The sequence below is a fragment of the Parasteatoda tepidariorum genome, chromosome 9 (genome assembly GCF_982258835.1).
Source record: "Parasteatoda tepidariorum strain Cologne lab strain chromosome 9, Ptep-v5.0, whole genome shotgun sequence".
NCBI classification, from domain to species: Eukaryota; Metazoa; Arthropoda; class Arachnida; order Araneae; family Theridiidae; genus Parasteatoda; species Parasteatoda tepidariorum.
This window is the reverse complement of record NC_141763.1, coordinates 39,409,074-39,430,569: the sequence shown is the minus strand read 5'-3', so window position 1 is coordinate 39,430,569 and position 21,496 is coordinate 39,409,074. Positions and strand designations below refer to the sequence as shown.

Genomic DNA, 21,496 nt, shown 5'->3' with positions numbered 1-21,496 from the left:
TGATTTTGAAAGGAAAGAGCATAAAGTCAAAATTGTTTATTATATTAGAAAATTTATACTTTAACTAAAATAAGATACATTAAGTTGTATTAAGAAAAAAATAATAAATAAGAAACTAGAAAAAAAAATTTTTTTTTCCTTCTAGTTTCTGACTTAAAATCTTTAAATTGACATAAATATTATTTTCCATTAATCTCTCTTTTTTTTTAGGAAGTATCAGATTTTACATAACCCAGCTATTGTTTTATATGTCTTTTTATAATTTGAATATGGTTTAAATAATTTTAAACAATAATATCATGTATCATTGTGCAAAATTAATTAATATAAGTTACAAGAATTTGCTACTAATAAAATTCATCTAATAAATAATAATGTGTAGGAAGGTTTTCAACACTGCTTGTCATTGCCTTAAAATGTCTCATTTGGCAAGGTAACGAATGACCATATTCGCCAAATTTTATACCTAAAAAAGGAATTTTTTCTTTCCTTTTTTGAAAGAAATTAGAAGAGATTGTTGATTTTCTTAAAAGAAATGATAAATGGCAACTGTATCAGTCGTATGCAACAGGGTGGACCCTGTTGCAGTTATGCACCATATATTTTGTAGACTGCGAGATAGGATTCAGTGTTATGAACTTAACAAAAACAAAATTTAGATACCGAAAGTATACAAAAAAGAAAAATAATATGTGTTTCCTGAACATTCCTGCTAGCGCATTATATAATGATAAGAAGGCATTTGATGTATGCATATTTAAGAGAAACAGATGAATACTAAAAAAATTAAATACTTTTAATGTTAATTATTATTTGTAATTAGCTATTTTTCAAAAAAAAAAAAACTTTTTTATTTATTGAACCTATCAATGTAACATTCTAAAAAGCAGAGATCACTTTAGTAGAACATTTGCGCTTTATAAAAATTGAATATCTTTTTCTTTCTTGACATTCTGAAATTTTTAAAGTTTAATTGATTTCAATAATTTGCATAGCTAGTAATTGTATATAGCTTAGTAAGAAAGGGGAGCAAAATTAGTTTGCTAACATTATTTTCATTTGGCTAATATTTTATTCGGAAGATCAGCCAAATCGCTAAGGTTTTTTAGAAGTCACTAACACTTTTGCAGTAAGAATTTTTTTCTTACATTTGAAGACATACGTATTTTATTATTCTTAAAAAAATGTATATTTTTTAAATGGTAAAGTATACAAGGCAATTACTGTATTGGATAACATTTATCCTTTCATTCAATATTGTTTAAAAATACATTTTTGTTACATGGTCGTATGTGGTGGACAAACCTCTCCCGCCTTACGGCATAGGTCCACTTTTCAATGTTTCTCTTTCCTTTTCTTTTTTTTAAGAAATTAATATTATAAAAAATTAACAACTGAGCATATTAAAAAAAAATATGAATGGGAGAGATTAAGCTATTTATATTATTGAAAAAAAATCAAATCATAGGGTTAATTTTTAAGTTAAATAAAAAGCTGACAAACTAAACCGATTCCCCCCATATTGGGGTGTCTTAAAATTATTAAGCTCTTTGGCTTTTTCTGAACTTCCAAATTTCCTGTAACACACAGCAAATAACCTCAGTCTTTCTCCCATTATTCAATTAGAAAGTAGGACAGTGCAGCTTTGACCACCACAGCCAAAATGCTTAAAGGATTAAAAAAAAATTGTAAAGTAAGATTAAACATTACATGAGTTATAATTTTAGTGTCTTCCTTTATAGTGTAGGTATACCTGATTACAATATTGACTAATAAGATTGAAAATAAACAGTTGAAGAGTAATAATGGAGCAAAGTAAACAGTTCAAGTGTATAATGGAGCAAAGTTAGCGAAGTTAATAAAGATGGTTACCTTATTAGATTACAGTACAAATCAAAGTGTTTAAAAATAAAGCCATCACTATCATCATACATGGAGCGTTTCAGTTCTAGGGTATAAAAAACATTCATAAAAAATAAAATGCAACTATAATAAAACTTACTATTAGTTGAAACAGAAAAAGTTTATGCACATTACATTTTTAATAGAAAGTCAAAGTAGCAAAGAAAAAAAATAATCATATCAATAAATGACAAACAAGATAAAATACTTTTTAAAAGAATTAAAGATACACATAGAATAAAGTATGCCTTTTTTTTAAATAAATAATTATTTATGTTTTAAAAAAGTTTTTAGATGAATAATAATTAAAAATTATTGTTAACTTTACACAGATGTGAAATAAAAAAGTGGAGAGGACAACAGCTTGGAAATTCAAATATTTCTTTAAAAAAAAAAGTTCCCCTCAAAAAATACACAAAGAGATGTGTTTTGAAGCAAGATAACATTTGAACTTGTGTATTTGTGAATTAATAGGACAAACAAAAACACACTCAGAAAGAGTTAAGGGACAAATTTATTTATTTACTCAATGAGTTATTAGTTATGAAACTCAATTGACAATGTTGCAAGCTTGCCGAAAGAGAAAACAGAATTTTGCAAGAAATTTTGAACAATTAGTAATAATACAAAAACACAATATATGTAGTATAAGAAACAGCACGGATATTGAAATAAAGGCATAAAAGTAAAAAGCTGGAGAAAAAAAAATCGACATTGATAACCATATTACATTTATTAACAATATCAACATTTTAATTCAAAAGAAAACAATTTTGGTTTAAAATATTTTTAATTTTTAAATAAATCTTGTTTAAGCTTTTTTGTTCACTGAATATTTAATTAGTAACATTTATTAATGTTTTAAAATAAAAAGATTTTAGAAAATTTATTGCAATTTCTGCTTTTTAGTATTCCTTTAAGCCATAGGTTATTACAGCATTTGAAATAATATTCAGAATTTAGAATCAGAGAATACAGTTTTTCATAAAATAATTAAGGAAAAAAGTAAAATGTTTCACAAACAACATGATGCAAATAACTTTTGAAAAATATATCAACCTGAGTAGTTTAGAGCTTTAAAAACTGAAAGAATTAAATTTTTTTTTTAAAATTCTAATAAAAAATCATAAAAATGTTAGTATTACAGTGGATTCTCGAAGGTTCAAATTTCCAATAAATCTGAGACAGTGAAAAAATCAGTCTTGCTCCCAAATAATGAGCAACTCACACACACACACAACATGTGGAACAATTACTTCAATTAAATGTTGAAAAAAGAAATTAACAGTTTAGCGATCACATCATAGATTAAGACAATTGTCCGCTGTTCAACCTGATAAAAAATTACATGCAATACAGTGGTTTTCTCTTTGCCTTACGTTGTCTGCAATGCCATACACAGAGCAACAGCCAAGGCAACTTCAGACAACATGCTACTTAACGGCAGTGTCTTTTAATAAAAAACATTAGACAATTATTTTAAAGCCCAATTAACCTGATGCAGTAGCATAATGAATAATGTAACTTGGTGTAACACAGTAAATGTATCCTGATCCTCTAATGTAAGTAATTTTTTTTTAAATATAATATAATTTTTAATTAAATACTTAAATTCAATAATTCTTTGTTTCGATTTATTATTTATGTGTTTGATTTGTCGCATTTTATGTTTTTCGATGATATGAGTTTTCGAAATTTTGAGATATTCTCAGTCCTATCTATCTCGAATTAACAAGACTCTACTCAGGGGTCTGTCCAGGCCGAATTTACTACCCTTTAGCGCTACCTTCACAAATTTAACTTTAGGAAAAATGTTAGTTTCACAAATTCATGTTTAGGAAAAACAATAGTTTCACAAAAAACTTTTTCTTAAAATTTTATTTTTGTATCCCTTAAGAAACGATAAATCCATATTTTTGTGTTGATTTTTTAATTTTTCACAAATTATGTGTAAATTTTCACAAAATAGGTATCTCTCAGAAAAACCTAGACAGACCCCTGCTACTGCAATGAAAATTTATATAATTTCTTCTATTTTAAATGCAATGCAGTATTATTTTAATAAAAAAAATGAAAGAGTAGACAAATTAAAACTTAAAAAACATTTGTAAAACTTAAAAAATTTTTACAATATACTTTTTATTTAAATGGAGTGAATTAAAAAAAAACTTGGAATAAATGTCAGAAAATCTGCATTTTTTTTAACATAGCTGTTAATATACCTATGTCAACAAAGAATCATCCATTCGATTTAATATTTTGAATACATTAAAAAAAAATTCATACAATATGGTTTTGTAACTCAACTCATCCTCAGTTTTTGACAGTTTTAACAGTCATCGACTGCTTAACCAGTTTTTGAAGGCAAAAATCTAATCTCAAACAAAACGTTAAGACAAGATAGGAATAGTCAATAATTAAAAATTATAAAACTCCAAATATAATAATAAATAATTAAGAATAAAAACCTGGAAATAAAGAAAGAAATTTTAAGATATATACTAAATCAACATCCAACTTACGTAACACTTCCACTGTTATATATTGCTTAGAATACACTTCCTGAACCGAATACTGCCGGGAAGAATTCATAAAAAGATCATCGAGCCTAAATGGCACGACAAATTCTGATTCACACATACTGTTATCTGAAATAAAAGGTGTTTAAGTAAACATTACGAGCTTAAGCAGAAAATATTATATAATTTGAAACCATAATTGACCTGTTCTGGAAAAAGTATAGGTAAAAACTCCATCTATCCTCCCGTTAAAAAAGAAGAAATTTCAGTTTACATCAAACAAATGTGCTGGTTTTATATTTGTTGATCTTATTTGTTATTTAATGAAGTTACAAATTGGTTGAAAAAATATCTTTACATTTACCCTTTATGTTCAGTTAATCTATTTTTGAGGTAAACAATAATCTTTAGATAGTTCATACTTTATATTGTTTACCCCATTTCACAGTAAATATAAAGATTGGTATTTAAAGTACTTCACTTACTTTCAAAAAAATTATTGGAGACAGACAGATACTCTAACTAATATTACGGATTCTCTGTGATTTCGAATTTTTTCTTTTTTTCAGTGGAAGTGAAGTAATGCAAAATTTTTTTTAAATAAACATATTTTTCTAAAAACATATTAGAACTTAAGCTTTCATCTGTATATTATATGTATCTGTTTAAATTACCTGTGTTTAGTGGTGGACAAGATTCTTTTAATTAAGTTATTTAAATTTAAAAACATCATCCAAGAGAGATTTTTTTCCCCGTAGCAATAGGTGTCTGGATAAAGGACTAAATGACCAAAAAAACGTAAAAAATTAGGATTATAGAAAAGACATGCTTTAGAATAAACATTTAAGGTGTTCATAATTGACTTAATGAATGGGCAGAACTACATTGCAAATAAATAGAAAGTAAAATTTGAACAAAATAAGATACCTTTAAATATTACTCGTTGCTTTAAATTTCAAACAAAAACAAATCTTCCGCCTTCAAGTTGCTGCCAAATTTTGAAATTAACGGACTTTTAAAAAAAAAGATTATTATTTTTGTATTAATTTCTTTTCTACTGACTGTGCTTATTTATGTACTTCCAGAAGCATTTTCTATCAATTCCCTCCCATAAACTATATTTTTATTTTTAATTGAATATTTTTCGATTCTGATTTGCTCTAGAAATAAGCCTCGTGCTAGTAGACGTATTCTTCAGAAGTTTCGATGAATATGATATTTTGTATCTATCATTTATCTCTTATATCGATAATGATTATTGACATTTTTCGCAGCGTCGTTTAGAGGCAAAGCGATATCATGATCAATGAAATGAATAAAGAATTTAAAACTTATTTATTTTTAACGCACTTAAATAACTAGCTAATGATTATCCATTAAAATTCGTATGAATCGTCAGAAATGTATGTTATCCTGTAATATTTGAGAAACACTTCATAAATTTCAGCCATATTTTACTTAAGACTTTTGGTTTCTGTTTAACTATTTTAATTTTTAACTCCGACAACATGATGTCATTAAATAATATACCTAATAATATATCCAATGTTGAGGAAACATCACCGGAAAAAACAGCCACCGCTCCTACTATTGAGCCCGAAACTCCTGTCAAAAAAGGTAATCCAGCTGTCAAATATCATATCGATCGATATCTCAGCAATAATTTTTATCTTTTTTTCTATTATATATAATAAATTTCTAGTAGTTTAAAATGTTATTGTGTAGTGATTAACTTTACATGTACTTTTTTTTATATAAAGTAATATATTTTATTGGAACTCGTAAGTAAAGTTATTTTGACATTATAAATAGTTCTTATTCTCCTTGGAAAAAAAAAAATAGCATTCGTTTTCACCTTATAAATTGTAGAATATATAAGAGTTATGATTTTTGATAGGTAAACATTACTCATAACTAGTGATTCCTTAACTTGTTGAAACTTTATAAGCATAAAACACTATTCTGTTACAGGTAGGGTGACCCGGGGTAGTTCACGATCACTCTGTTTCTGGGGTAAATAATGATCACCTAAGTTATATTTTAAAAAAAAATTTTTTTTTAAATTTGAGACATGGACAAGAATGCTTGTACACTTTACTAAAATATAACTACATTTACTTAATAATAGCTTTTTGTTTTATCTAACAAAATAAATATCTTAAACTGCGTTCTGTATTTTCAATTTCAAAGATGGGTTTCAAAATGTGCACATTTCTGCAAAGATCCCCCTCCTTCTCTTAATAATAAATATTTTGAGTTACTTTATATTTCTTTGATATAAAAATAGTGTAAGCTTTTGTTTAATTGTTTCACATCTACTGTAAACATTATAATTGATTATAGAAAACTGTATCAAATGTTGCCCTCTATAGATGGGGTAATTATTGATCACTGGAGTAATTCCTGATCACTGTCATTTCTTCTTATAAATAGTATATAAAATAGCTAATTGTCTTTTCTTAAATAACAGTTCATATTTATTAAATGGAACAGCTATAAAATATATTTTAACTGTCATCACAAAATTTGTTTTTAACGGTATACAAGACTGTATTCTGATTTGCACCATTTCTGGTTTGTCATACCTTGCTTCTATCTTAATTTTATGTGTATACATTGTTAGAATAATTTTTAAGTTTATAAATTAGCTTAGTATCAATATGGTGAGAAATTATTAGCCTAAAAAGGATACTAATCTTATAGAAAGCAAAATTAGTGAATTTCTTTTAATGATTGAAAATGAAAATTTCAATGTGAGAGCTGCTGCCAGAGCTGTTGAGTTGACATACCTTACTTTACTTTACACTTTCACTTAATGAAGTTAAAAAAATCCAGCAAAAGTAGCCCATGTGGGAACTCTCTTATATTTCAGCAGAACATGAGAATGAGTTGGCTGATTGCCTAAAATGTATGGCATGATGCATAGATTTTTGGAAAATTTAAAGTGTTAATCTTTCTTCTTGCTTTTAAATAAATAGTTTTATTAGCTGCTAAAACATATCTTTTTGGTTTATTTGTTTGATCTTGATGTCTTATTTGTTAATTACCATTATATAATTATTTTTAAACAGCCCCTTTACAATAGAAACTGGTGATCAGTAATTACCCCAGAAGTGATCAGGAATTACCCCAGAAATGATCAAGACCAGGGGTAATTCCTGATCACTAAAAATTTAAAATCTTTTAAATTCTAATTAGATTTTCAAACAAAAGAAGGAGGCATAGGACTCATCTCATATAGCCTCAAACTTCCAGTAAATATTAAAATTTTATCTTGAATAGTTTTTTCACAAAATAGATGTTTGCATTTTTTGATCAGGAATTACCCCAGGTCACCCTAATACGGTTAATATTATATTGTGCTTTTACTGCAATAAAATTATATTCTTTATGGTTTGTATAGAAAAGATGTTTTAAAATTTTTCTATTTAGTATGTAAGTTATAGATAATAGCTGTTTTTATTCATTGAAAATTTAAAGCATATTATGTATTTGCGCCAACTGCAATCCCTAAGGTACCAAAAGGGATTTTAAGCTTAAATGAACTTGAACCAAAAAAGAAATTTAGGGTTGGTCCTTTAGGGTTGATTAGGTATGTCCTTCAACATGGCTCCCTTCTAATCTTTGAGCCACTGCCTGGAAATCAAGAAAACTTGATTTATTTGGCGTAAATGCAGATACAGAAATCTTGATATTTAATTGATATTGATTATGTGCCACTTGTCATCTCGTTTTTAAAAAATCATATTTAAACCAGAGATGAAAGACTTCCCCAAAAAAGCGGAAATCCACTTTTTTCTCCCAATTTTTAAAATTTCTGACCATGTTCCAAAAACTAAAATTTTTGGGGAGTCCAATTAGAGAACCCAAGCCTCCCGAACGATAGTCAAATTACCGCGACTTCCACTATAGACTGGAAAGGAGTCTAAGCATTTCGTTCCCGATCGCCGATAATTGATTTCTTTTGTTTGGCTGATTTTCGGAATTTCAAATATTAGGGACTGCACCGGAATCTGCTAAAATCGCAATTTTTAATCAGATGATTTTCGTATTTAACTGATTTAAAAGTTATGTGCTATGATTTAAAAGCCATACTAGCAATTCCTATTCACTCAATTTAAAATTCCAATAATGCGATTTGTATTTAAGCATTTTTAAAACCCAATATCGCGAATTCGTATTCATGCATTTTTAAATACAATATTGCTCTTCGTTATCACGCAGTTGTAGTATCAGATATTGTTCTTCTTGTTTGTACGCTATTTAAAAGTTACTCATTGCGATTCGTATTTACGTGATCTAAAAATTATGCATCACGATACTTAATTACGCGATGAAAAATTCAATGTCGCAATTAGTATTTTCGTCTTTTTAGAATCCAACAGTGCGATTCATATTCACATGATTTTAAAATCCGAAAATCGCAATTCATATTCATGCGGTTTTAAAAATTCAAAATCATGGTTCATATTCACGATATTTTAAAATCCGGCCGCACGATTCATATCTGCGCGATTTTAAAATCCAAAATCGCGATTCATATTCACATGATTTTATAGTCCAATATCGTAATTCATATTCACGCGATTTTGAAATCCAAAATCGTGATTCATATTCACGTGATTTTAAAATGCAATATCGTGATTCATATTCACGCGATTTTAAAATCCAATATCGCAATTCTTGAAAGAAGTAGAAGTAAGTTTTCTCTTGATTTAGTTACTGTAAAGAAGTGGTATATTTTTCATTAGCAAGTAATTTAATAGTCATGCCTTCCTATAATTGCTTAATTTTTTTTTAATATAGGAGTGGTCACAATTTTAAAATTATATTTAAGAAAAAATTTAAGCTAACTGTCTAAATGCTTCTGCCACTTTAAATATAAAATAAAAATCTCCCAGCATAGTTAAAAGTTGCTTTTGTAAATCTCAGTATCATATAGAGCTGTCCTCCCCCCCTCTCCTCTCAGTGGCCTGCATTGTAAAAGTTCTGCTTTTTTTATTTTTCACCACTTTCATGCCTGATTTAAACTCATCCAATCATCTTTAATTTCATTTCTGAAATGTCCATTACTTAAAAGGAAATTTCTCTTGAAGATTATCCATTTTCGCTAAGTAAGATTTCTAAATAAAGTAAACTAATGCTTCCCTTAATTCCAAAGTTTCGAAAATCTTTAAGCAAAATTTTCAATAAATGTCTAAGTAATAAGATATATTTGAAGATCATTAAGAGATGCGCCAGTTTTGTATTCTAAAGATCTTATGATCTCAAATAATCGATTTACTGGTTTCTCTTTTTTTTTAGCAATTACTTTGTGATATTTTTATACAGAGCTGTAAAGTCGTAATATATATATATATGTATATATATGAAATCACACTGTTAAATTGGGCCTATAAGTTGTGGAAATTCTTGTTATTTTTCTGTGACAATTTTTTGTTACATTGAAAAGTGTAACAAATATGTGAAGAATTTGTCCACAAATGTTGTTACACTTGATTTCATGAAATCATTCAACTACTACATCTCTATTTAAATTCTATTTCCTATAACGAGGAATTAGCAAGTATTTGGAGCACATTCGCATACAAAGTTCACAATTTTAGTTAAAACAGAAAGAGCATGCTGAAATGACTTCACACCAGCTTTTGCACTCAGTACTCATGCTCAAATTTTAAAGACTGTTGGTGTTGGAAATATTTTTAAAAATGGTTTTAGTAAAAGTATGTGAATAAAATAATTCAATTTGTATTTGCTCTGTGTGTCGTCTAGTGTCTCATTTTTCAAAGGTGCACCATATTTTGTCGATTCACAGTGAGTTATTTGATAAAAATTACAAAATAAGAATAATTTCCGAAGTTCTTGTTTTGGTAGATGATCTGTAAAAAATTCAAAGCATTTAAATTTAAGTGTAATATAATTGTAATGTAATCCTTAAATATTTTTCATATACTACTTCTATGAATTTTATACTTATCTAATGATCTGTTAACTTTAATACGGATTTATAAGTTTGAAATTGATATCTTTTTTTAAAAAAACAATAGAACAATATAAGCGGGGTTCCACTGGGTTTTTGAAATGACACAATAAAAACCTGTTGAAAAGAATCATAAACTGTTGCAATCGGATAAAGTGGTTGAAAACCTGAGATGGGTCATGACAGCTTGATTGTAGAATGTTTAGCTCACACTTGTGAGATCATAAGCTGAAATCCAGTCAGCTAAAATAGTGTATTAAATAGTGACTGGGGCACGTTAAATATGTTGGGGTCACAAAATTTTCCAAGTTCCTTGTGAAAAATTAATACCTCTGGTGGTACTAAATCAGTGATTGATTGTTCTCTGGTTAATATCAAAAATTACGATCTGTAGATGAATGAATGGGTCCTCCCTCTAAAACGGGAGTGTGGCAAAAATCGTATTCTTGGTCATAGATGGTGGTACCATTAAAAAAAAAATGTGCCCCCACTATCTTAAATTTGCTTGGTTTCTCAAAGGAGGCTTGCTAGTCTTCGCAAGCGACATAAGAAAACATTACTTTTTTAAACATGTATATTACTTTCATTATACTATATTATTACAATATACAGTACAGAACCCGTTATCCGGAAATCAGAAAACCGGAAAACCAAAAAACCGGAACGAAATTCGATAAAATTTCCCCCCATTTAAAAAAAAAAAATTTTTTTTTCCCTCATGAGATTTTAGGATTTTTCTTTTTTTTTTTGAAAGATGTTCACCTTACTATCGTTTTGGAAATAATCATTAGTGTATTACTTCATCGTTTTTTCTTCTTTTTAAGATTATTTCCAAATTTTTTTTTAGTTGGGTTTAACAATAAAAAAACGTCTTTTTGTAGCGATTCCGAAAACCGGAAAAATCAGTTATCCGGAATACCGATGGTCCCGATCGTTCCGGATAATCGGTTCCCTACTGTACTACATATATATATATATATATGCAAAATATATTCTAATCATGAATATTGTGTATAAAAAATAGTGAAAATTATTCAAAATTTTAACTGCTTTTTCAAAACACGTGGTACTATTTTTATTTATCATTATTATTTGATATATTATCACTAGCCAGATTATATTTCAGATAATAAGTATGCGGAATCGTGGCGACATTGTTGCAGAGAGTTAGGGTTCTTGCAGAAAACCTCTCCTTTGGGAAGTAAATAATTTTGGTTTTCTTTTCTGCAGAAATTTTCAAAATTTTTTTTTCTCCAAAATTATGTTTAGAAGATTCTTTACTTGCACATCAGTAGGGAAAGTAATGGTTCTGACTTTCCTATTCTCATTTGACAATAATGAAAATTAAAGAATAATGAAGTAAAAAGTACTATTGATTTTCATTTCTGTAGAAAAGTTCGTAAATTTTTTTTTGTGATAATTTTAATATTATTATGCACAATTAAAATTATAGTTTACGCATTTGAGTCTATTTTAATGCTACCAACTTGCGCCGATTCCATCGTGAATATACATGGTGTTTTGATCATTTTTCGGCAATTGTCGCAAGTTTTTACTTGGTTTTTTGAAATTTCGATGTCTTTCATTGCTTAATTATAATTGATATTCTCACGACTTTTAAAAAAATACCAGTGTTATGAAATGTGAAGTTTGATCCTGGATTCACAAAGTCACTCTTAGACGAGCTTGGTTTGCGCTGATATCCTTGCAGTGTTTTAGTCGATCTTCAAACAGTTATTACTAAGAATTTTCACATTTTTGTTTTTAAAAAATCCCACTGTTTCTTTATACAATTTTATCCCACATGAAAATCAAATCACTTATTTGATTATTTATTTTTAATAGGACGATTCTATATTTTTTATCACTTGTGCTACCAAATTTCAGTGCAATTTTAAAATTCTGGTTATTTCTCAGTTGATCGTATTTCTATGTATTACGCATTTTTGTAATCACTTTTTGACATGCTCCATCCATCTGATAAAATCTTGCAAGTATTTTGATTGTATTTTCCACAGTTATTGATATTGCATCTCAAAGACCAGGATGCTCTTGCATTAGATAAACTTATGATACTCAAAATTTGCCACAATAAAGTGATTTTCTGTGGGAGATTTCATTTTTGAAGGGTTGTGAAAATCTCTGTACAGTATTTTTTATAAAACTATGCAGCATTGAAACAGTTTTAATACATATCAAATATGATAATATGGGTATTTTTCTATCTATGTTAATATATTGCTATCTACTAAAACTGCACCAATACTAGTAGTGCCAATCACCAAAATTATTTATCATTGGCATCAGTAATAGTATGGTGGATTTTTGCATGTCTCCTAAACAAACTACTATTTCTTCACTTAAATTTTCAGTACGAGGCGCATCCAGAAAGTAAGTTTCCCTAGTTATTTTAAAAAAAGAACTCATACTTTCAGGACTATATTTATTGGCAACAGGTACAGCAATGTTTCAGCTATTTTTCAACACAGCCTCCACCAGAATTGAGACACTTGTCGTATCGTGGGATCAACTTTTGTATCCCTCTGTCGTAGAACTCTGCCGTCTGTGAATGGAACCAGTGTGTGACAGATGTCTACCGTTACTGTGAAACACTTCGGAAATTGGGACGTACCATTTAAAACAATAGTCGTAGAATGCTTACTGCAGGTGTTGCGCTCCTCCATGACAATGTTTGTCCACATACAGCACGGCCCACAGCAGCTGTTTTGACGGAATTCGGCTGGGAGTTGTTTGATCATCCACCCTACAGCCCTGATATTGCTCCCAGCAATTTTCACGCTTCCTTGCGCTTCAAAAAATTCCTTTTCTCCGGTGAGCGTTTTGGCAACGACGAATAGCTGAAGATGTCTGTCACATGCTGGTTCAATTCACAGGTGGCAGAGGGATACAAAAGTTGATACCACGATACGACAAGTGTCTCAATTCTGGTGGTGGCTGTGTTGAAAAATACCTTAAACATTGCTGTACTTGTTGCCAATAAATATAGTCCTGAAAGTATGAGTTCTCTTTTTTTTATAAATTAGTGAAACTTTCTGGATACACTTCGTACATCGATAATTTAAAAAAAAAATTATTTAGTACAAATGACTACAATTAATTTAGCGTCTTTCGCATTAATTATACTATGGCAATTTTTTTTTCATTCTCTACTCTTGAACAAATTTATTTTTTCTCAATTTTCTATTTCTCCATTTATTTTTGTTTTCATTATATAACTTTTTTTATTTTGAATATTGTTGATTTAAATGCACAGATATTTTTTAGAGACATAGTTTAAAAGCATAACTATACACAAAACAAACATGTGGTTTCAAATAACTTTAGAAATATGCTACCACAGATCCATTGATCATTTAGTTTAACTGGCATAACGGCTAATAATTAATTATTAAAGAATGTGCAATAAACTTCCTTTTTAAATAATGAGAGCTATAGGCTATAAAATATGAATTAAGTTATCTTTAAAATATTTGAAAAAAGAATAGGACCATCTATAATTTAATCTAAAACAATGGCTTTATTTTTGAAGTGAAAATATTATAATGATAATTTTTTTAGTGTAACAAAATTATTTGTTGTTGCATGAATTATATTTGTTTTTAAATTAATTTTATGCATTTATCTATTTGACAGATGAAGTAGTAATTTTTATAAAATGTCTGAATGTATGACCAAAGTTTGTATCAAATGAATAATTTGTTTATTTCCTTTTTATTTGTCATTAGTTTATTTATTTATTTGCAAATGATGATCAAGGAGAGAAGAACAGTTTATGTCCATAAAAGCCGATTCTGAAAGGGGGGGGGAAATAGATGAATTTAAAGTGTTGAGATTTCTCTGAATCTAACATAGGATTGAAATAAAATAAAAACAAAAATATCACAAATGTCACGAGCATTATTATCCTATTTTGTCCCTAAAAATTTCAAAACAAAGTTTACAATCTTTGATGTTGAAGGAAGTAGTTTGAAATTCTGTTCGGACAAGAACCGTTTTTCCCTCCTATTTTCTCCCCAATCAATATTTCCTCGCTAGTAATCCTATCGTTTACTTCGCTAAATTCTTCTTTGTTCTTCCTCCTGGTCTTTTTTTCTGAGGTACATTCAAAATACAGAGATTTTATATAATTCTCCTGAATCAGATTCTCCAAAAAACATAATCTGAAACTGTAAATCTTGTTATTTAGCAGCCTTTATAGGGAATTACTATCTATTATTACTGTCAGAAAATTTTCAAATGAGACTGATTTCCCTCTCTTATCTATGCTGATGGCTTATTAATATTGTTTTCACTGGTTTGTGCCATGTGAAAGCTTAACTAAAAGTTCTTTTTTTTATTTTTTAAAGTTTTGGTAGATTAGAAACTTATCTTCCCCAGACATTTGGACAAGAACAGTTTTTCCCCTTCACTGTGTAATAACTCTCGGAAATAGCTGATTTTTCAAGTTTTTGATTTGTTAAAACTTAGAAATCCTCAAAATGCTACAGATCGTTATTTTTAAGAAAACTGGATGTAAACCATTCTTCCCCCTTGATTTTCAAATAATTAACAAACATTTTTGCATGTGATTTTGTTTTGTTGTGTTTTCTTATGCTTTACTAATTTGGTAGGATTTCAATAACACCAACAAATTAACAAAATCTATTTCAACCATTTACTCCAAAAATACTTAACACTCAGGCTTTTTCTTGCAGGTATTAAAAGAGGCTCCTTAAAATCAAGTGGTAAAAAACAGAAATCAAATGAAAATGATATAATGTCAAAATCAAAACTGAGAAAATTTCTTAGAAACACTGGACAAGAGTATGTTACAAAAAAAGGAAAGGTTGTTAAAGCAAAAATATATGATGATAAAGATTGTGGGTGCTCAAGAAGGTGTAAAACAAAGATCACAGCTGTAGAAAGACAAAAATGTTTTGATAAATTTTGGAAAATGGGTGATTTTGGTAAACAAAATGCTTATCTCAGTGGCTTAGTGACACGAGAGGCTGTGAAACAACATCGTCCGAGATTGAATTGCACAAATAGGGGACCAAAAGGTGTGACCTACCAGTATCGAGTTAATGTCGGGCGAGTTAGCAAACAAGTGTGCAAAAAGTATTTTTTACAAACTTATTTAGTTTCAGATGGCAGATTGTCCAGGGCTCTTAGAAAAGAAGAAAATGAAAAGGAACCTGGTGAAGATCTGCGTGGTAAAAAGCCACCTGCTAATAAAACGAGTGAGGAACAATTGAACAGAGTTCGGGATCATATAAATAAGTTTCCTCGCTACGACAGTCACTATGCATTGAATCCCAAAGGAAAATATTTAAAGTCAGATTTGAATGTTAAAAAGATGTATAATATGTATGTTGAACAATGTACTTTTAATAATACACCTTACGTGAAAGAAAATATATACAGAAGTGTTTTTAAAGAAGAGTATTCCTTAACATTCCTGTCTCCAAGAAGAGATCCTTGCAGTCATGTTCGTTCTGAAGGAAGTCGTTCGCAGAACAATTCTCCTCGAAAAAAAGTTTGCAAGTCTCATAACAACAATAATATGGTACCTGAAGGAGGGGTGCGTCCACTCTCTCCTCCCCAACCTCCTCATGCAAAGTTTCCTGCTGGTCACCAATCTTTTTGTCCTACTGATATTGTCAAATGCACATATAATGACATGACTGCACTACCACAAAATATGCCTCAAGATAAAAGCTGTCACATGCAGTGCTATAATCCTTGTCCTGATTCACTGCACTGTCCTGTGTTGCCACATAATTATTTTACAACCCATGAACAAAGTGTCCATCATAGTTATCCTCCTGCTCAGACTCCTAATTTCTTTAATTTATAATCAATATTCAGTGTATGTGTTCAATTGAAGGTTTTGCTATAGTCTTTTTTCATGAGCTGCAGCAGCTCAACTTAGAGGCAAAAAGGGGCCTGAAACCTTTTATTTGAAGTAAAATATTTTACCCAGTGATTCTGCTTACACACTATAATGCATCAAATACATCAAAAATTAAAAAAAGGGATGCAAGAAATAAACTAGGATGATGTATCTCATGGGATGCATAGGTCTACTGTGTGGGAAATAAATAGTGTGCTAGCAAAATTATAACCAAACTCTTATGCATATTTATATACATTTAAAATTTTTCCTCTTCATTAACAACTGAAATTAGAATTTTTCTGAGACTGAAATTACATCAATTTTTTTGTATAATGCAAGTGTTTCATCCGTTCCAATTGAATTGTCAAATATAACTCTACTAGTTTTGAATTTCTTGGTTTTGTCTATTAATTGATTGGATAATCATGTTTTGAATTTTAATAGGTGTCTAAAGAAATAGAGAATTAATTTTTAATAGTAATCTGCTTAAGTAAAGATGAACTCTGAATTGTGGAAATCCTGGGTCTCATAAAGACCCATAGTTTCTAAAGTCTAGCGGAATCAATGTTTATCTTTAATGCTTCATTGAAACATTAAATTTTCCATTTGACTGCATTGAAATAGTATTTTACTAACATAAACATTAAAAGTCTTTGCAAACATTGAAATTTATTTGGCAGTGCACTTCCTCACTCATTTAGGTCTTGTACTGCAGCTGTCATAAAATGAAGTAACTTTATTAAACATGTTCTAAGCAGTTGTATATTTTGTTATCTGCTGGGTAACAATTTACTATGTACTCTTATGCAAATAATCTTTTGCAATTCTTCTACTGACAGTTCTATAGTTTGCACTTATAATTTAAATTCTGAAAAAATGTTTTCAAAGTTTTATAGCTTAATATTTGGATTAGGTTTATTTCTATATACAGTAAAAAGTTGTAACATCAATTTCCTTATCTTTTTAAACTTTTGCTGCTTCTCTATGTATTCCAGAATAATTTATGTGTCAAAAAATGGTAAATGGCTAAACCTAAACAAAAGTCTATTTGTTATAATTTAAAATGTTTTATGCATTTTGTTATCAGTTAGTCAAAAAATTTATTGACAATTTTAAAAAATGACATATTTTACTTATAATATACTTCTGGATGAAGTAATGAGTTCATTTTGGCTTTCTTAATTTTTAGCAATTGACTTCGTATTTTGTGAATAGATTCTTTAGAAATAAAGTGTAATTTTTTTCTTACAGAAATTTTGCTTTTGCTCAGAATTAGGAATTAGATCATGAAATCTACTGTTTTGTATTGTTATTTTATTTTTGATTTGCATTGGTTATTTTTTATTTTTCCCTTTAATTTAGGTTATCCCTTTCCCCTGTTTATTGCATTATATATCAGCTTTTCATAACTATTGTTAAGTGTCCTATTTTGTCCAAATTTATAAAAGCTAAGCTTAACCCATTTGAAAAAAAAAAACTTTTAACATTTCATTACTTTTACGCCCTTTTATTTTTACAGGTAAAAAAGAGAAAACATCCGGTAAAAAACGTGTGAGAAATGAAATGAACCACAAAACTAAACTGAGAAAACTTTTGAGAAACACAGGTCAAGAATATATTACTAAAAAAGGTAAAGTTGTGAAGGCTAAAGTTTTTGAAAATAAAGATTGTGGCTGCTCAAAAAGATGTTCATCGAAAATAACCCCAGAACAAAGAGAAAAATGTTTTGACAAATTTTGGAAAATGGGGGACTTTTCAAAACAAAATGCTTATCTTAGTGGTTTAGTCACACGTGAAGCAGTTAAGCAGCATCGTCCTCGACATAATTGCAAAAACAGAGGGCCTAAAGGAGTGACATATCAGTACAGAATCAATGTCGGGCGAATAAGTCGCCAGGTTTGTAAAGTTTATTTTTTAGATACTTTTGTGGTTTCTAATGGGAGATTAGCTCGAGCCCTGCGTAAAGAAGAAAATGAAAGGGAACCTGGTGAAGATTTACGGGGTAAAAAAACACCTGCTAATAAAACAAGTGAAGAGAATTTGAATCGGGTTAAAAATCACATCAATAGGTTTCCTCGCTTTGATATTCACTATAACGAAAATAGCAAAGGGAAATATCTTAGTTCAGATTTGAATGTTAAAAAGATGTATGGAATGTATCTTCAAGAGTGCCATTTTGAAAATCAACCTTTTGTGAAAGAAAATATTTATCGTACGGTTTTTAAAGAACATTTTAATCTTACTTTCCTCACACCAAGGAAGGATACATGTCCCCTTGTACGTGCGGAAGGTAATAAAAGCATTAATAGAGTTCCTCGTAAAAAAAATCCTCTTAAACCACCTATGCACATGGAAACTGAAAATGGGATGCCAATGAGACCACCTCAAAGATGTAATCTGCCACAACAAATATTTTGTTCTTCTGATACTGCAAAATGCTCATATAATAACACAATTTCTACATCTGGTCTTCATCAAGAAAAAGATACTATTTACAACACTGGTTGCCATCAAGCACTACTTGGAGGACCAACTTCTTTTTATCACCAAGAGCAACCACCTCCTCATTTCCACAATCAAACTCCTAGCTTTTTTAATCTCTAATTGGCAATGATTTTTTAAACACAATTTTTAGCTAAGTGTGCTGAAGTACCTCTGAACTAGGCTTCCTCTAATTGAGGTGATTTTCTATACTAGATAGCATTTTGCTTCCTCTAAGCACAGATAAAATTAATGTTAGCCATTGGGGGGAAATTACCATTTTGGATCATTGATTCATAATTTTCAGTGCAATGGTTCCTGTTATTTCAAAATTACATGAACCTTTTCATTTAAATAAAAAATGAACATGGAACCAAAATTTCTTCTAAAAACATTAAATGACCCATATTTTTATTTTTAAAGGAAGTAGCAACTAGTGTGGAACAAAAGTCTAGAGGAAAATTTTCCAAATTAATTTTTTTTAAAGGAATTTTTCCTTTTTTGTTTAACTATCAGTCTCTATCTCTTTTATCTTCGAATTAACTTTTTCCTATACCAAAAGCAGATAAGATTTAGTGGATGAGTCAGGATTGTTTTTTTTTTTTTTCCCCATAATTCCTGCTAAAATGTAGCAAATAATCAAAATTAACTTTAAATTTCTTTCAAGGGGTTTCTTGGGGAGGATTTTCCAAGCATCAGAATTTTTATGACATGTTTAAAAGCCAAAATTTTTCAGTTATTTTACTGGTGAATAGGAAGAAATATGCATAGAATTATACCAACTGTTTTCCATTACATCTATTTTTAAGAATAAGCAAAAAATAATTGAAGCTTTGTGACTTGGCATTAGACTTTCCTAATTCAGTGGCACTTCAGTAATCACTGATGAAATGTTAAGTGAAATAGTTAATTGAATCACATTGAAATGAAAAAAAATATATAATTAAAATTGAAAAAAATATATAATTAAATTTCTACATTTAAAGTTTTATAATTTTCTTTTTAAAAATTGAAAAGCTGATTATTTTGATAGTTCCTTTTTACGATTAGATGTAGCATTGTTAATTTAGCTATATTTGCATATTTTTTTATAATTTATTTTGAGTCTGTGATTTTAGGTGCAAATATTTATTTTTAGTATGTTTTTATTAAATTTCTGGTTACGATTTCTAAATAAACTCTTATTAGCTTACTAAATTATTTATATAATTGTCAAAAATTCTGCATGACAGTTTTTTACATTCAATTATTTATTAATATTTAAGGAGTAAAAAAAGTAAATAATAATAAATAAAAATATTAACTTAACACCTTAAAGTTATAATTAAGCAAATTCTGTTTTGAGTAGTTGTAAACTGTTCTTAATATTTATGATTTATTATTGCTTTAATATTTAGTATATTATAAATGTTATTATTCTTATTATTGTTTTATCTATGTATTCCCATATACTCAATCTCTTATATAGAGCCAAAATTTTTATTTCTAAAATGCATGACCTTATTATAATTATTCTGTAATTTACAAAATTTATTTACAGTTTGTTTATTAATTTACAAAATTTAATGGACGTTTATTAAGCATTGACTTTTTTTACTTAATAATTGGTTGTGACTACTTAACAGTTTTTATGTTGTGGATGTTATGAGAAATGATTTATAGGATAAAATCCTAGTATATGTTAAATGTCTGGCACAATTTTGAAAAACGTTACCAACGTCGTAATGGCATTTGTCGCCAAACTGTTGATATTCTGGGCAAATGTGTACTGTGGAGTGGCACTAAAAGAGCAAAACTAAAACTCGACTATTAAAGAAAATCAATGTCTTACCAAATCTACAACTACAGATGGTAAATTTTATCTCCTTATATAACATTGTCTATGCTGCTAAATCCACCGTGTAACGTATACTAGGATTAAGCCAATTTATAGACATTTCCTCTCATGAAATTTTGGTATTGTTTTTAATGTTATAATATTTATTATATTTTATAGAATTGTTATTAGCTTTTATTCACAAATTAATTAAATATTCATTAATAATTGTTTGGTTTTGCATATATACAAGTATAATATACAAGTTTTTAATGGATAGAAACTCCAAATTAATTTAAATCAAATTTGAAAATTAAACAAAAAAATTTTGAGCTAAAATTAATATATTATTTATTATTTTAGTATATCATTCATGAGAGTTATAACAAAATCTGTTTTTTTCTTTCTTTCTAAGAATTTGTTTTTGCTTCCGGTGTCGTTATTGTTCTGAAATGAATTAAGTGTTCCATCTATAGAAGCCTTTTATTTAAGATATTTTATGTATTGGATTTTTTTTTACTAGTAGCCATATTTTATTTTATATATATTTCAAAGTTTAATGTTGTTTTATTATTGTTGTTTTTTTGTTGTTGCTTATTGAATCTTAATTTTGATTTTTACCATCATCTGAAGCTGATTTCTATTTTTTGCTTTAAATGGTAATTATCTAATTAAGTCAAGAAAATATCTTATGTAAAAAATAGGTTTACTGCAATATATACATATATGTTTATTGCAATATAGTTGATATGATGAGCTTTGTTTGAAGTCATAGTGATTTAAACCCTAGTAGGGAATTAAATATTTATGTAAACTACAACTACCAATTTTAAAAAGCTGATAAAAACTATTTTTAATTGGATAATCAATGATCGTTTCAGATACTTTAATTTTTTTCTACC

General features: G+C 28.6%; 3 protein-coding genes across 5 annotated transcripts in view; 2 read left to right on the top strand and 1 right to left on the bottom strand.

The window, feature by feature from the left end:
* Positions 1-5,635, bottom strand: part of Cap-D2 (CAP-D2 condensin subunit) — a 57,481-nt gene extending 51,846 nt beyond the window's left edge. Inside the window, exons 1-4 of one of the 3 annotated variants that reach the window (XM_071186778.2) lie at positions 5,349-5,389; positions 5,096-5,201; positions 4,425-4,550; positions 1,873-1,948 (exon numbers count right to left, since the gene is read on the bottom strand). In XM_071186778.2, coding sequence (XP_071042879.2) covers positions 1,873-1,948; positions 4,425-4,542 — 194 coding nt within the window. In that variant the 5' untranslated portion in view covers positions 4,543-4,550; positions 5,096-5,201; positions 5,349-5,389. Of the gene's footprint in view, positions 1-1,872; positions 1,949-4,424; positions 4,551-4,906; positions 5,010-5,095; positions 5,202-5,348 lie in introns of those variants that run through there. The other 2 variants (XM_071186777.2, XM_071186779.2) reach the window with 2 other exon arrangements.
* Positions 5,636-5,643: 8 nt separating this feature from the next.
* LOC107436127 (uncharacterized) lies at positions 5,644-18,781 on the top strand. Its single transcript, XM_016047707.5, has 2 exons — positions 5,644-6,038; positions 15,117-18,781. Exons 1-2 carry the CDS (start codon positions 5,930-5,932, stop codon positions 16,256-16,258), a joined length of 1,251 nt encoding a protein of 416 aa, XP_015903193.1. The 5' UTR covers positions 5,644-5,929; the 3' UTR covers positions 16,259-18,781.
* Positions 17,861-19,708, top strand: LOC147803976 (uncharacterized). Its single transcript, XM_087151633.1, has one exon. The coding sequence runs from the start codon at positions 17,861-17,863 to the stop codon at positions 18,899-18,901; it is 1,041 nt and encodes a 346-aa protein (XP_087007759.1). The 3' UTR covers positions 18,902-19,708.
* The last annotated feature ends 1,788 nt before the right edge of the window (positions 19,709-21,496 follow it).